Source organism: Bactrocera oleae, chromosome 3 (genome assembly GCF_042242935.1).
Source record: "Bactrocera oleae isolate idBacOlea1 chromosome 3, idBacOlea1, whole genome shotgun sequence".
Classification (NCBI taxonomy): domain Eukaryota; kingdom Metazoa; phylum Arthropoda; class Insecta; order Diptera; family Tephritidae; genus Bactrocera; species Bactrocera oleae.
The window spans coordinates 46468848-46485250 of NC_091537.1; the positions used below are offsets into that span (position 1 = coordinate 46468848).

The following is a 16403-nucleotide window of genomic DNA, read 5'->3' on the forward strand; positions in this document are numbered from 1 at the left end:
ACAGTACCGTTATATGGGGAGTGGGCGGGGTTGTCACCCGATTTCAACCATTTTCACACCGTCGATAGAGCTGCTAAAAACATTTGTTCGCAATGAATTTTGTTATTATAGCTTCAGCGGTATAGGAGATATGCACATTAAACTTATTACAGGGCGGGACCACGCCCACATAAAAAAAATGTTAACTGCAGATGCCCCTCCCTAATGATGATCCTGTATTCCAAATAAGAGTCTTTTATCTTGTTGTGGAGCATAGTTATGGCAATTTATTTGTTTTTGATTAATGGCGTTTTGTGGTCCGATTACGCCCATTTGCAATACCAACCGTTTTACGGTACCATGTGTACCAAGTTTCATTAGGATATCTCAATTTTTACTCAAGTTACTGCTTGCAGACGGACGGCCAGATGGACAGACGGACAGACAGTCACCCGGATTTCAACTCTTCTCTTCATCCTGATCATTGATATATATATAACCCTATATCTAACTCGATTAATTTTAGGTGATACAAGCAACCGTTAGGTGAACAAAACTATTATACTCTGTAGCAACAAGTTGCAAGAGTATAAAAATTAAAAATGAAGCAGCAAATCACTTTCGAAGAAAAGTAAAATATATACATAGTGAAAGGTCAAAAAGCTACATCGCCAAGCGTCATACTGAGAACATACCATACGGAATCTACAATTAACCAAGATTGTGAACAATACTGAAGTTCATACTTTTCACAAGCATTAATAGTGCACTAGGCAATATATGCAAAATATACAACAGATGCTTTTTGCGCGTTAATTTTTTATAAAAAACATAAAATTACGTACTTTTCTAGCTAGGACATATAGACCTACCATTTGCCGTATTTCTGATAAAGAATTAGAATGTGAACAAGAAAGATATAGGTACGCTGGCAATTATCCCAGAAGCTTAGAAGAATGAAACCAATCGACTGAGCTAGGACAAAGAGCCAGAAGCAAAAGACAAATAGACAATAATCAACAATGCAAAAAGGCACACTTTATCAGACAGCAGGGCTACACTTACAAACCTACGCATAGAGCGAAGGCTGTGGACTACAAAAAAATACTAAAGTAAACTTTGCGCTAATCAATGACATTGTGCCGCAACTGGTAGCCAAAAAGTTTTTCAAAATTATACGGAAGTAGTTCAGAGTGTTTGCAGGTGCTAGTAAATCATTACCTATTGGTACTGTTTGGTTGTCTGAAAGGTGTTAAAACACGACTGAAAATGGGGTCTGGTAAAACAAGCAAAACGGATTTGATTAAATTAACTAGAAGATGCAAAATTCCAACCTGACACTACTGTTGGTGCGAATCATTCCCGGATAAGATAAAGTATCAGTAAAGCTCATGCTAGATAAGACGCTTACGTGGAAGCATAATGTCGAGGAAGAAGCAAGGATGGCATCGATTGCTTGTACTGCGCAAAAGGAGCTATTGGTAAAAAATTTGCTTGGTTCTAGGACACCACAGTAAATCCATTATGTTTTATGGGATCTTTGTGTGGAGGAGAGAAAGGTTACATTTTCGAGGAATCTTCAGCGTCTGTGATGTACTAAGCTACGCACCCATCACCGCTCTGTCGCCATAGTCGGAACATGTATGACCGCAGTAGTTGTTGTTGGACTCAGAACTCTCCGGTCCCCATACACTTTAATATTATAAGTGCTCGAGTTCAAGAAACTCGGTTTTCTTTATTTTTTTTCGTCCCTCTTCTCCTATAAACTAAGAATTCTGCACTATCAACGGACGCAGCTCCGATGTATTTATATGCTTTACTACCGAGTAGTTGGCCTATTCATCTAGTTTTTTATCCCAAAAAATATAAAATAAAACTGCATTATTGGCACGCAATGGCAAATATGAATTCCGAAACAACTATAACGGGTATATAAGGGCTTAAGAAATGTCTGGACTGATTGCACTAACGTTCGATATTATCCAAATATTCTTACTATTTGTGCAAAGTTTTATTCCAATAACTTAATTTCTGTTATATAAAAAATCATATTGAATTAAAAATTTTTATCTATCATGCGATATAGGAATGTCGAAAAAAAGTTATGCGCTAAATTTATTTGAAATAGGTCGACTAGTATATGTCATATAGAACTTCAGTTAAATTATTACCACGCCGATTGTCCAAGTTTGTTACCGGCTCCTATGAAGAACGCGGTTCTAATCGCGCGTATTAAATAGTCATTCAACTCGTAGATTATAGACGAGGCGACGATCAGGAAAGATGAAAAGCTGGTGCTGGTGATCGTACAACAAGTTTTGCGTTCTTCTTCGTTACATTCTTCGTTAAGTACTTCGGTGTTTATTTTCATTATGAAATTCTTCGAACGGTTACCACTGCGCTCAATTTGAAATGATTTTTAACATATATTTTTTATATGTAATATGTATACAGAAATAGAAAATAACTAAGCTGGATAAAAATTAGCTTGGTGGGAATACAGCCTCCCTGGTTAATTAGCGTTCTATTGTAAGACTTTTATATTCTTGCTATCTCGTTGCATCGTTGAGTTCAAACCGTTTGCTGCCCTCAATGAAACTACTTATTCACTTTTACCATAAACAGATGCTTGTAAGCTTTCAGTAAGATATCTCATATACTGACCAATATATTAGAGGTATAAAATCAACCTTACAATTCACATATCGCCCAATATCTACGGTACAAAGTCCAAATGAAGTTCGAAAATCTTTATATGAGGTATATGGGAGCAAAGAATAGTATTCACCCAATCTTATCAACTTTAGGCACAAGGGCACACTATTATCAGAAAACGATTCTTAATTTCAATAACATTTTTTAAATGACCATAAACTCCTTCCGCCAAGTACACCGCTTCACCCGGAAAATAAGGACACACCCTAGGATAACCCACGAGAATACACCCCACTCTTACATCACCACACGGGACAACACAACACACCACAGCATCGCGCCTGCACACCGCCTCAGCAAACAAAAAGGATGGTCTTCGCAACAGATTAAGCTCATTCGAAGTAATAGCGACCCTTCACGCAATTCACATCATTCGTTGACAATTATTGGATGCCGATACCTCCGATTCTGATCGCCAGCATCCGAAAGTCGTTTCGCGCAATTAGACTCTCAACGGGCCTCTCGTCTACATCTTTTTAACTTCGTATATATATATATATATTATTTTAATAATCGGTTAAACCACAAATTAATGTAAAATAATAACAATAAAGATTATACAAATTAATAAAAGGAAAGTTAAACGGATACCTTTGAATAAAATATAAGTATTGACAAATTTGGTACGCACATAAACATGGTCCTTCGAGCCATACCGAATGGCACCTTTGGTTTTAACATCAAATTAACTAAACTTACAAACATAATAACAGTGCAGTTTCATAAAAGTGCAAAAAAAAGTGCTATGTAGTGACAAATAAAAATGTAAAAAAGAAAAGAAATTCAAACATACATATGTATAAGTACATATATAGAATAAGTACGGGCTAAACAAAATAAAAAAGGAGAGAAAATTTTCACTAAAAGTAAAACAAACCCCAAATCCATAAAACGGGCGCGAAACTATAATAAAAACAAAATAATATATAACAAGTAAGGAAGGGCTAAGTTCGGATGTAACCGAACATTTTATACTCTCGCAAAGTCAAATGGTATACTCGTTTGAGATTTCTTTGTGGATTGGCTGATATTTTCGGTAGAAGGTCAACTATAGGCACTGGGGTCCACATATTTAGTACTTAGGGGCTTGAACAGTTGTGGTTCGATTTAGACAATTTTTGGTCACAAGGTGGAATACTTTAAACGTATTATTCACGCAAAGTTTTACCCCGATATAATCATTGTTGCTTGATATTCACAGTGGAAAGTGAAAGATGGAATTTAAAATGGTGTTATATGGGAAGTAGGCGTGGTTGTAGTCCGATTTCGCCCATTTTCGCAATATAACATAGAAATATGAAAAAACGTTATGCACCGAATTTGGTTGAAATTGGTTAAGCAGATCCCAAGATATGGGTTTTCACCTAAAAGTGGGCTGTGCCACGCCAACTGTCTAATTTTGAACGCGGTTCGTATAAAGTCATCTCATACCATTCCAGAGATAAAATTTAATGTCTCTGGCGTGTTTAGTGCTTGATTTATCGCGCTTTTAGTAGTTTTTAACAGTACCGTTATATGGGGAGTGGGCGGAGTTGCCACCCGATTTCAACTATTTTCGCACTGTAGGTAGAGGTGCTAAAAACATTTGCTTTCAGTGAATTTTGTTATTATAGCTTTAGCAGTTTAGGAGATATGCACATTAAACCTATAAGAGGCGGGACCACGCTCACTTTAAAAAAAAAAAATTTAACTGCAGATGCCCCTCCCTAATGTGATCCTGTATACCAAATAACAGTCTTGTATTTTATTGCGGAGCTTAGTTATGACAATTTATTTGTTTTTGATTAATAGCGTTTTGTGGGCGTGGCAGTGGTCCAATTACGCCCATCTGCAATACCAACCGTCTCACGGTACCAAGAAACATTTCTACCAAGTTTCATAAAGATATCTCAATTTTTACTCAAGTTACAGCTTGCACGGACGGACAGACGGACGGACGGACAGACAGTCACCCGGATTTCAACTCGTCTCTTCATCCTGATCATTTATATATACATAACCCTATATCTAACTCGATTAGTTTTAGGTGATACAAACAACCGTTAGGTGAACAAAACTATTATACTCTGTAGCAACTGGTTGCGAGGGTATAAAAACCGGTCGCGACTAAACAGAAATCATACATACATATATACAACGAATATGTTCAACAAATCAAGAGCAAATAACACACACAAGGAATAAGAAGCAAACTCTCGCGGAGGCGAAGGAAGAATTGGCGACTACAACGCCAACATACACATCAAATTTTCTCCTAAAAACCCTTGAGGCGTTACAAAGTGAGTCGTATTGATTCCACTTATTGTTATATTTAATATGCACTTATTTATACTGAAAACTACAGTTTATCCTTATAAAACAAAAATTCCAGTCAGCAATTTCCATCAACGGCTTTAATTTGCGGAAAAAGCCCGAAACTGTTCGATATTAGAATATTTATATACATTTATACACATTTACATATGTATGTAAGGACAAAATAAAAAAAAAATATAAAAAAAAATCAACCATACATGTACACACATTGTGCATAAATATACATTCGATACATAGTAAACATAATTATTACAAATTTACATACATATGTACATATAAGTGCATACGGAGAATACCCGCACATTATCAATTCCTTTTTCGCGCTCTCTTTCTATTGCAAAATATCGAAGCGCAGAATATACATTGGGTAATATTAAATTATTAAAATTTTAAACATTCACTAAAAAGTGATTTTCATATTGCGAATGAATAAACATAGTGGTAAAGTGAAATAAAATTTCCTTAATTTTATTTTTTATTAAAACGCAAACAAAAACAAAAAATTTTATAAATACATCAAATTTTTTATAAGAAGAACTTAAGTACATACGCATATGTACCACTTTTCGAAGTACACATTGGCATACATCCCTTGTAACAAACAAGCAGAATTGCGTACAAAAAAAATACTAAAAGCACATTGATCTCTTCAACGAGCTCTCAATTGCATAGAAAATATACATACATATGCACAAACAATCCGTGCATACTTATGTACAAAGTGTATTGATCTCTTCAACGAGCTCTCAATTCCACAAGCACATAAATATATACATACAAGTCCGTATATTAGGGTGTACCAAAATACCACAACATAGGACATAAAAAGTATTGTTCAATTAAATGTGCAGTTCTTAATAATAAAATAAAGAAAATATAATTTATCATCGGGATAACTAATAAAAATATACGCAAGTACATACAAAACGGTATTATTAACACTAAATTTTGAAACTATAATAAACGAAATATCAAACTCTTATTCACCTAAAAGAGTATGCGGCAAAAATTATCATTTATTGCTTCATCTATTATACATAAATTCAGTTTACACTGAAAAAATAAATAAAAGGTTATATATTAATAATTCATTGAAACATTATATAAATAACATAAGAAAAATTGTCAATGGCGACTAAAGTCAAATTACACCTGTAGGAGCTACACGCTCAAAACAGGTTGCCAAATTCATTTCTGAGAGTGACAGTCTTCACCAATTCAAGACATCTCTGAATCGTTACTGGTAATAAAAAAACAAAATATTGACAATTTTTGGACTCGTCTCCAAACGGCTCATGACGCCCTAGTAGATTATGACAATTCAGATCTACCACACGATTTTAAATCATTGGCTTACGCACTATACAAAAACTGCTTTGACCATTACGAAGAAACAAAAGCAATGATCTCTGATCAATTAAAATTCATTAAAGCCATTGCACCTGCTCCACATCCGAGAGTAGAGCTGCCACAAATTAAATGTCAAGAGTCAAATTCAGGCATCTATCTCAAGGTGCTCACATGTGATACAGAAATCTTTCATGGTGGTTATGAACAATGGCCGTCCTTCCAGGACATGTTTACAGCCGTTTACATAAACCACCTAAAATTAACAAATTCACAAAAATTGTATCACCTCCGATAGAAAACAAAAGGTCAAGTCAGGCGTCATATTCAAACAGTTCGCACTAAATGACGATAGTTTCAATCTGGCTTGGGAAGCTCTAAAAGCAAGATACGAAAATGAAAGAATATTGGTCGATAAGCAAGTAACGATACTAATGAACTTGCCTAAGATTCAAAAAGAAACAAGTGATGAATTTATTAGACTACTAATTGTTGTCGGTTTTATCGACACAAAATATTTCCACAGACAGCTGGGACCCTATTCTGGTAAATATATGCACCGCGGCATTACCAGAAAATTCGTTACTTTTGTGGGAGCAATCGCTCTCATCTCGCAAAAAATGGCCAACATGGCAACAGATGAAAGACTTTTTAATAACCCAATACGAAATCGCAGAAAGTGTAGATAAAACAAGTAAGGAAGGGCTAAGTTCGGATGTAACCGAACATTTTATACTCTCGCAAAGTCAAATGGTATACTCGTTTGAGATTTCTTTGTGGATTGACTGATATTTTCGGTAGAAGGTCAACTATAGGCACTGGGGTCCACATATTTAGTACTTAGGGGCTTGAACAGTTTTGGTTCGATTTAGACAATTTTTGTACCCAAGGTGGCATACTTTAAACGTAATATTCACGCAAAGTTTTACGCCGATATAATCATTGTTGCTTGATTTGCATAGTGGAAAGTGAAAGAATCAAGTGGTATTTAAAATGGTGTCATATGCAAAATAGGCGTGGTTGTAATTCGATTTCGCACTATGACATAGAAACATGAAAAGGACGTTACGCATCGAAATTGGTTGAAATCGGTTAAGCAGATCCCAAGATATGGGTTTTCACCTAAAAGTGGGCTGTGCCACGCCCACTGTCTAATTTTGAACGCGGTTCCTATAAAGTCATCTTATACCATCTCAGAGATAAAATTTAATGTCTCTGGCGTGTTTAGTGCTTGATTTATCGCGCTTTTAGTAGTTTTTAACAGTACCGTTATATGGGGAGTGGGCGGAGTTGCCACCCGATTTCACACCGTCAATAGAAGTGCTAAAAACATTTGCTTCCAGTGAATTTTGTTATTATAGCATTAGCGGTTTAGGAGATATGCACATTAAACCTATTAGAGGCGGGACCACGCCCACTTTTAAAAAAAAAATTCTAACTGCAGATGCCCCTCCCTAATGTGATCCTGTGTACCAAATAACAGTCTTGTATCTTATTGCGGAGCTTAGTTATGGCAAGTTATTTGTTTTTGATTAATGGCGTTTTGTGGGCGTGGCAGTGGTCCGATTACGCCCATTACCAACCGTCTTACGGTACCATGAAACATGTCTACCAAGTTTCATAAAGATATCTCAATTTTTACTCAAGTTAGAGCTTGCACGGACGGACGGACAGACGGACGGACGGACAGACAGTCACCCGGATTTCAACTCGTCTCTTCATCCTGATCATTTATATATATATAACCCTATATCTAACTCGATTAATTTTAGGTGATACAAACAACCGTTAGGTGAACAAAACTATTATACTCTGTAGCAACAGGTTGCGAGAGTATAAAAATGGTCAGAACGAAAACCGTTCAACACGACCTAAATATAAGCTTCCGCAGTCCCCAAGCCAGTAGCAACAACAATTTAAATAGAGGCTTCTTCAAAACGCAATCGGACACTTCCGAACAGACCAATCATACGTCATGCGACCTATGCATAAGAGGGCATAAGCTACAATCTTGCGAGATATTTAAAAAATTAAAAAAAATTCACGAAAGAAACTATTTCGTGAGATAAAAAAAATTATGTACAAATTGCTTGTCACATGCGCATACATATAAAAATTGCAAAAGCAAATTCTATTGCTTATATTGTCACTAAAGACACTGCTCAATGCTTCATTACAGCAAATTTTCCATATCACCCAAAGAAGCGCTTATATAAAAAGAACTACAGGTTTAGTTGTAACAACAACTCCTAACAACAGTCATCTCCATCGAACACCGAGGAGAACTGTTTAAGCTCAGGGCCTTAATAGATCAAGGATCACAGCGATCTTTCATAGCGTCTAGGGCACAAAATAGGCTACAACTGCCAACAAAACAAGCCAACTTTGAAATCACGAGAATGGGCGGAATAGTAGTCCAAAACTCAAATAAAATCTGCCCCATTACCCTAATTTCCCCCCAAGTAGATAAGCACATACAAGCAGAAGCTATAGTCCTACCGCAACTTACTAACATGCTTCCAAGCTATCACACAAATAGCACGCATTGGCAAAACACCTAAAGCTAGCAGATCCCAACTGCAATACCCCCGCTCAAATAGATATAATAGTAGGCAGCGATCTTATACCGCAAATAATACTTGAAGGTGTTGAAAAAATCTCAACCACCCTTCTAGCCCAAAACACTATATTTGGTTGGATTCTAAGTGGACTAGTTACATAACCAGTTTCCACATCAACAACTCAAATTGACGAAAACTCTAAAGAATACCTGAATTTACAATTGAGGAAAAGTTAGAAAAACGCCCCCTCATATCAATTACAACCACAGAAGATCAGTATTGTGAAGATTTCCACAAAGCCACAACTACTCGATCAAATAATGGCCGGTGCGTCGTACGACTACCACTAAAGCCACAACTTTCCAACCAACCTCAAATTGGCACAAAAAACCAAGTCAGAGCTTCTTCTGACAACCCCAGTGTTAACAACACAAATATTTATAAAACAACCAAATCATCCAAATATATTACAAAATATACCAAAAGGAAATTTATTGGACACTAATTTCCAACAATATAAAAATACAGGGGGTCCAATGGAATGCGATATCTGACTAGTTTTCAGTTAGATACAAGAAAAAATCGGAAATACAATAAGTAGTAAAACCAACTACAAAATCAAATACACACGAAAATTTACTACCTCAAGCACCAACTCCAATATCAAAATATATAACATCCCATTACAACCAAAATAGCTTCTTACACTTACACTCGGCTGCTCCATCAGCACAACGCCGAAATACATGCAACAGCATATACGTGTAATACTAGGCAAAATATTCGCCTAGGGCGCCCAGGATGTTTAAATGACCATAAACTCCTCCCGCCAAGTACACCGCTTCACCCGGAAAATAAGGGCACACCCTAGGATAACCCACGACAATACACTACACTCATACATCACCACACGGGACAACACAACACACCACAGCATCGCGCCTGCACACCGCCTCAGCAAACAAAAAGGATGGTCTTCGCATGAGATTAAGCTCATTCGAAGTAATAGCGACCCTCCACGCAATTCACATCATTCGTTGACAATTATTGGATGCCGATACCTCCGATTCTGATCGCCAGCATCCGAAAGTCGTTTCGCGCAATTAGACTCTCAACGCGCCTCTCGTCTACATCTTTTTAACTTCGTATATATATATATATATATTATTTTAATAATCGGTTAAACCACAAATTTATGTAAAATAATAACAATAAAGATTATACAAATTAATAAAAGGAAAGTTAAACGGATACCTTTGAATAAAATATAAATATTGATGAATTTGGTACGCAAATAAACAAACATATTTCAGAAATTTACCTATAATTTAAGTAAAGAGTTACAGGCTCTGAGGTCAACTTATTCGGAATCACGAGGCTTAAAGTGCTATGGTTATAATTTGAAACTTTTTTACGTTAGATGTCACGTTCCTAAAATGCTCTTTGTACAAAGTTTTATTCCGATATCTTCTTGATCACCTAACGGATACTTGTCACATCTGAAACTAAATGAAAAATATATACATACTTGTATATATGAGTTATCAGGATGATGAGATGAGTTAACGTCCGACTGTCTGTTACACATACAAAATTTTCATTTGCAAAATAAATAATGATATTAAAATATGCAACAAAACTAAATTTGCAAACCCTAACATTTTAAACATATCTTAGGCTCTTAAAAGGAGGAAAATCGTTATGTGGGTTCAGCAACGCCGGCCGGTAGGTAAAAACAGGTTTAATTTATTTATCTCACACACCACTTAAGCTATTTAAACTAAACTTTCTAAGAGAAAGTTTCTCTTTAGTTTCTTCACACACTGTGAAAATAGCTGAAATCAAATGATAAACACAACCATTCCACATATAACAGTTAAGTTGAAAACTACTAAAAACACGATAACTCAATAAAAAAACGTCAAAGACACTAAATTGTACACCTCATTTGGTCTGAGAAGAGAATAGACCAATTTGAACCAAATTTTGTGTATGTAATTATTTTGACTTTCTTATGTTACTTTGTAAAAATGGGCGATATCGAACAACAGCCACGCCTACTCCCCATATATCAATGAATTTGCCGATGAAAGGAAAGCGTTATGCAGACGTGGAGGCCATTCAAAAGGCTTGCACCGGCATACTGGCGGCCATACCGGCCACGTGCTAGAACACTCGTTCGACATGCTTTTGGACCGTGCAAAAGCCTGTATTAAAGCAGAAGGAGACTATTTTGAATAAAATTAATTGATTTTGCCAATAAAACCATTTGTTCTGTCTTTTTTTTTTAAGTCCTGTTTACTTTGGAACGCACTTTGTATATTACATTTTTTTATTACATACTATAAATATCTTTACACAAATAGCGTATTTTAGGTATGTATGCTATCTCAGGTCCAAAAATGGTCAAATCCGGACCATAACTTTTCAAATCCCCAGATATCAAATATTTGGACTTCAGTGCTTATAGCCGATTAAAAAATCGGTAAAACGCTGTGATATATAATATTATTATGACCTTTTATGCAAAATTATTATAATCGGATTAATACTTCCCCTAGTCTTTATATACCCAATGTATGTATTCCGGTTGAATTTATAAAATTAAGTAAACGTATAATATTGAATACCATGTGAAATTAATATCCGAATTACCTCAATATGTCGGTTAGTGTAAGAGTTATTTTCATAAAATTGCTTATTGCAAAGAACACAAAAAAATGTTTCAGACGAAACAAAATTTTAATGTTCATTTTGAATGGAATGACCCATCTACAAGTGTTTAAATATGTACATACGTAAGTACATGTATAAATAAATAAGAAACACTATAAGAATGTAACCAAACAACTCATAAATAATACGATTTAATGATTTAGTTACAAATATTTCGCATTTATTTTAAAGAACACATAGTTAAAAACAAACTTTAGTTGTGCAAAGTTCAATCATCTGCGTCGTTCCTTGATATTTGTTTCGCACCCACTAATTGGGGAAACTAAGGAGTTATACGAGAGAGATAATTTATCCTGGAACAAGTGCGTTGTACACATATCCAGTGGTTGGCAAACTTACTTCTTTCCGAGCAATGAAGCCTGATTCATTTAAAACAATTTTGAATATGTATTAAAACGAAGAAACTTTTCTTCTCGCAATGTTTGGCAAATTAGCAAAAATATAGTCAACTTAAAAACCACATATAGCCGTGAAGTAGTAAAATATCAGGACCAGGATAGAGCGTCACGCCCATATCAAGGCAACTATTTAAATAACAATAGTAAAATATACTATTCAAGGTAAAATATACTCTAGGAAGGTAAATATGCGCCTAAATTCTTAGTTGATACTGGAACAGGTTGTTGGCCAATTTTAATAATTCTTAATTCATACACTCAAGCAAAAAATGTCACTTTCAATGTTTAAACGATATCGGAATGATACTAACTTCAACTTTCTATTCAAAATGAACTCGTATTTTTATGGGTTGATGGGACTCGTCCCAAAGCTTTAGATAAAATTTAAAAAATTTCCAGAGCAGTTAGAGGAAAGTTCCCAAGTATCCTCGCTTGCCTTCAAGCTTTCTTGGAAACCAAACTTGGAATGTGGGGCCCAGATGGGGACTAACGCCACGGGTAGCTCACTGGTCGAACCCCGCAAGCTGACTTACCTGACGTATATTGGTACGATGGTTAGTGACGGAAAAGAAATACGCGAATAGACGTATTGAAAGCATACTAAGAGCAGCCAGTATTAGCATCAGTGGAGCAGAACAACGCCAAATCAGCCACGAAACGTCATTGTACATTTACTGCCAACAGACTTGTTCTGTAAGCAAGTGGCGGCGAAGTCAGTTCTCAGAATGAGGGAATCCTCCCAATTAGTTACCAGTAATAAGGGGAAGTCTATGATACTTAGGAAGTTCCAGTTTCTTCCCGGATTTTCGAAACTCTACAGAGCTGAAACTAAATCCGGTGCCAAATATTGCCTTTTCCTCCCCATCCCCTCCAGAGAAGAGTGGGAAAGGCTCGAAGTGGTCAAGTGGACAAGGAGGTAGGGATAAGCATCTATATGGATGGTTCCAAACTAGATAACCGAGCGGGCGGCGGTGTCTTCTCAGCTAAACTAGATAACAAAATCACCTTTCGGCTTCCAGAGCACTGCAGTGTCTTTCAAATGGAAGTCACAGCAATTCAAGAAAGCCATCTTGTACTGCCAAGAAGTTTGATCACTACAAGAAATATATTTATATATGTATACAGATAGCCATGCGACTTTGAGATCTCTAATGTCTTGTAGGATTTCGTCTAAGACAGTTAAGGAATGATCTCTGAGAGGATTTGACATCCTATTTCACGATAAACCTGCACTGGGTCCCAGGACATAGTGATATTCCCAGGAACTGTGGAGCAGATGAACTAGCCATAACAGGCACCACCTACAACTAATTTCCGGTAAAGAGGGCATATATATTCTTCTGGCTACTTGTAGATATTTAATCGATAAACATGTTAAAACATAGCTGAGTCTCAGTGGAATCAATCCCTCAATTGCTCAACAAGACAAACGGGGCATGTTTGGAATATGGTCCGCGCATGCCGACTATTAAAATTCAAACGGAATGATATAAGAACTCTAGTAGGATTACTAACAGGACAATGTCTAATAGATAGACATGCAAGTAGTCTTAGAACACCATAAAACGACTATTTTAGAAGCTGTCAGGAGGTAGAAGATGAGGAGACCATTAAACATCTCCTATGCGATTGTAAGGCTCTCCATAGGAAAAGAACCGCAGCCGTCGGCCGAGGATTTCTAGCCGACGTCTCGGAGGCTGCGCGGATAAAAATTGTCTTACTGATGAAGTTCATCAGAAGTACGTGGTGGTCCATAGAGGAACGAATAGAATGAGGGGACTTTGGTCCCGGTTCTATCACAATAAGCCTCCTAAAGCCTAGATGTGTTGAAAGACAGAAAAAAAAAACAATTCAAGATAGGTACCCTATATCAAATAAAAATATTAAATTTTGACGAAATAGCATAAGTATATATATTATACATTTCAACACTTGATCTTGCCAGTGGATTTAATGAAATTGAGATGAATCAGAAGGATATTAAAACACCACACACAATAGAAAATATTGAAAATATATATAAAACTATTAAAACAATAGAACTGGACACAAGCGAAGCAACAAACAAAAAGTCTTAACTAACTATTTTAACACAAACCAACAAATAATTATCAATATAATAGAGAAAAAAGAAGATAATATCTTCCAAAGGCAATATATAAAGACAATAGTATATATTATAGCATACAGCTGCCATACAAACAGAACGATTGGAATCAAATGCTTGTATGGAAAACTCTTTCATTTGACGAGGTATCTTCACGGAATTTGGCATAGTTTGTTTAGATTAGATCACTATAACATATAGCTGCCATACAAACTGAACGATCGGAATCAAATTTATGTAAGGCACCTTTTGAGTTTGTGAAGGGTATTATAGCTTCGGTGCAACCGAAGATAATTTTTTTTTTTGCTAATTCAATTATTAACATTTTAACTAGTTTCCTGTTGTACATTTAAGATTTTAAGTAAAGTTTGTGTCCCTTTATATAATAGACATTATGTACATATTCTTGATTCCATGCATCAATATTGTCGCGGTCTCTTTAGGGAAGATCGTTCAAAATCAGTTAAATTTGGCGGTTGATCCTTTCAATCGGAAAACACAAATTGCTTTAAAAGTTGGTTTAAACGAATTTATTTTAAAATTTTTTTTGTGTTTGAACAGAACAGGAGTAATAAAATTAACCACAATAAATCTATATTATATTATCAATTCAAAAAATTAGAATACTGACAGCTACTGACTGTTCGTACTCTAGACATACATTCAGCAACTGTATAACATTTATGTATAGGGGTATTGAAGTATTGATAGTAAATATCTGTATATATGAACTAAAATTGTTGGGGTTTTTATCGAATTATCATAAAGAGAGCCTGAAATAAAATGCCAAATTTTCATATATTTTAAATATTATACTTTGTTAAGGGATTTGAAAAAGCTAAATATACACTAAATGCTCAATAAAAAAAATTTTTATCCCTCCGAATTATTTTAGGATTTTAGTGAGATGACAACAATAAAATTATATGAATTTGCTATTCGTGATCGTATACTCACCCGTATTCTTTAAACACTTCCTTATAATTGAAGTTTATAATTGAACCATAAGCTTTACACAGATTTATTTTTGAAAACTCTACAATATCGAATTTCGAGTTATGGGCTAAATAATTTTTTCTAGTATAATCGATTGAATTGGAAAATGAATGTAAGAAATATTAGCCTAGTGTGTATCAGTTCAAATTACTAACCTAGGTGGCCTATAATAATGAGTTAAAAATATATAATTAATATCATACAATTAAAGATATTTGTATTTTATAATTAAATAAAAGAAAATAAACGCTTATGGTACAGTATAAGTCTCACTTTTCTTATTTAAATCCAGTTCACTAGGCATATGTCCAGCAGAAGAGCGCATTACTTTCATTTTAGCCCACTGATGGGTGTGCTTAATACGCATGTGATTCCTAACGGAATTTGGATGAGCAAACCGGCGACCGCATTCGATTACCGGACAAATTGAACTATCTCGCGGATAGTGTCCATCTAAATGTTGCCGAAAATATCGTTGCTCTAGTGGAGTTTCGCAGAGAGGACAGGGCAATATGTGAACGCTACTTGTATGTGCATAGTCATAAACATCGGAAGCAGTCAACGTTACGTCCCGTAAACTTGTATTTTCACTAGTATCAGGAGTTCTTTCACAAGTTTTTTGTTGATTAATCGTTGATTTCTGAAGTTCATATAGATAGTCATATAAAGGCTGTTGTATTTCAAACTGTTGTAGAATTTCAAACTGCTGTTGATTTTGCTGTTGAATTCGTGTGTTATTCGTTTGCATATCATCTTTAATAACCATCTCTTGAAAATATCTGGGTTGTTTATTTAAACATGCAGTTTTTACCATTAACGACAAAGCTGCCGATTTCGCTACAAAATTATCTATAGGCAATTTGTTACTCATATCAAATCTATTCTTACATCCGATTTCCTTTTTATCTTCAAATTTTGTATTCCAAAAACGGTTGCACAAAAATGTTGAGAACCCCTTTTCTCTTAAGTTGCTGGATATTTCACCGGGATGCTCTGTTGTATGAGAGTTATTTACTCTTTCATTAATATTTTTTTATTTAAAAATTTAGGGCTATTATATTTGTTTTTGAACATCAAAGCTTTCGCAAAGTGTGAAATTTTAACAAGAAATAATTATAATAAGGTTATCTCAAATTGAATAATGCATATCGAAATATTCAACTTTAATTAGGTTTTAAGGAATCGCATCTTAAAATTCACTAATCAGGTTATTAATTAATGTTCACAGAGGAATAATACTAATTGAAA

General features: G+C 35.3%; 1 protein-coding gene across 2 annotated transcripts in view; it reads right to left on the reverse strand.

The window, feature by feature from the left end:
- The window catches only part of LOC106622921 (BTB/POZ-zinc finger protein abrupt), a 254260-nt gene that overhangs the window by 63511 nt on the left and 174346 nt on the right, over positions 1-16403 (reverse strand). Inside the window, exon 6 of one of the 2 annotated variants that reach the window (XM_070106587.1) lies at positions 15429-16148. The exons of the other annotated variant lie outside the window; for it this stretch is intronic. Coding sequence (XP_069962688.1) covers positions 15429-16148 — 720 coding nt within the window. The remainder of the gene's footprint in view (positions 1-15428; positions 16149-16403) is intronic. 2 annotated transcript variants of the gene reach the window in all.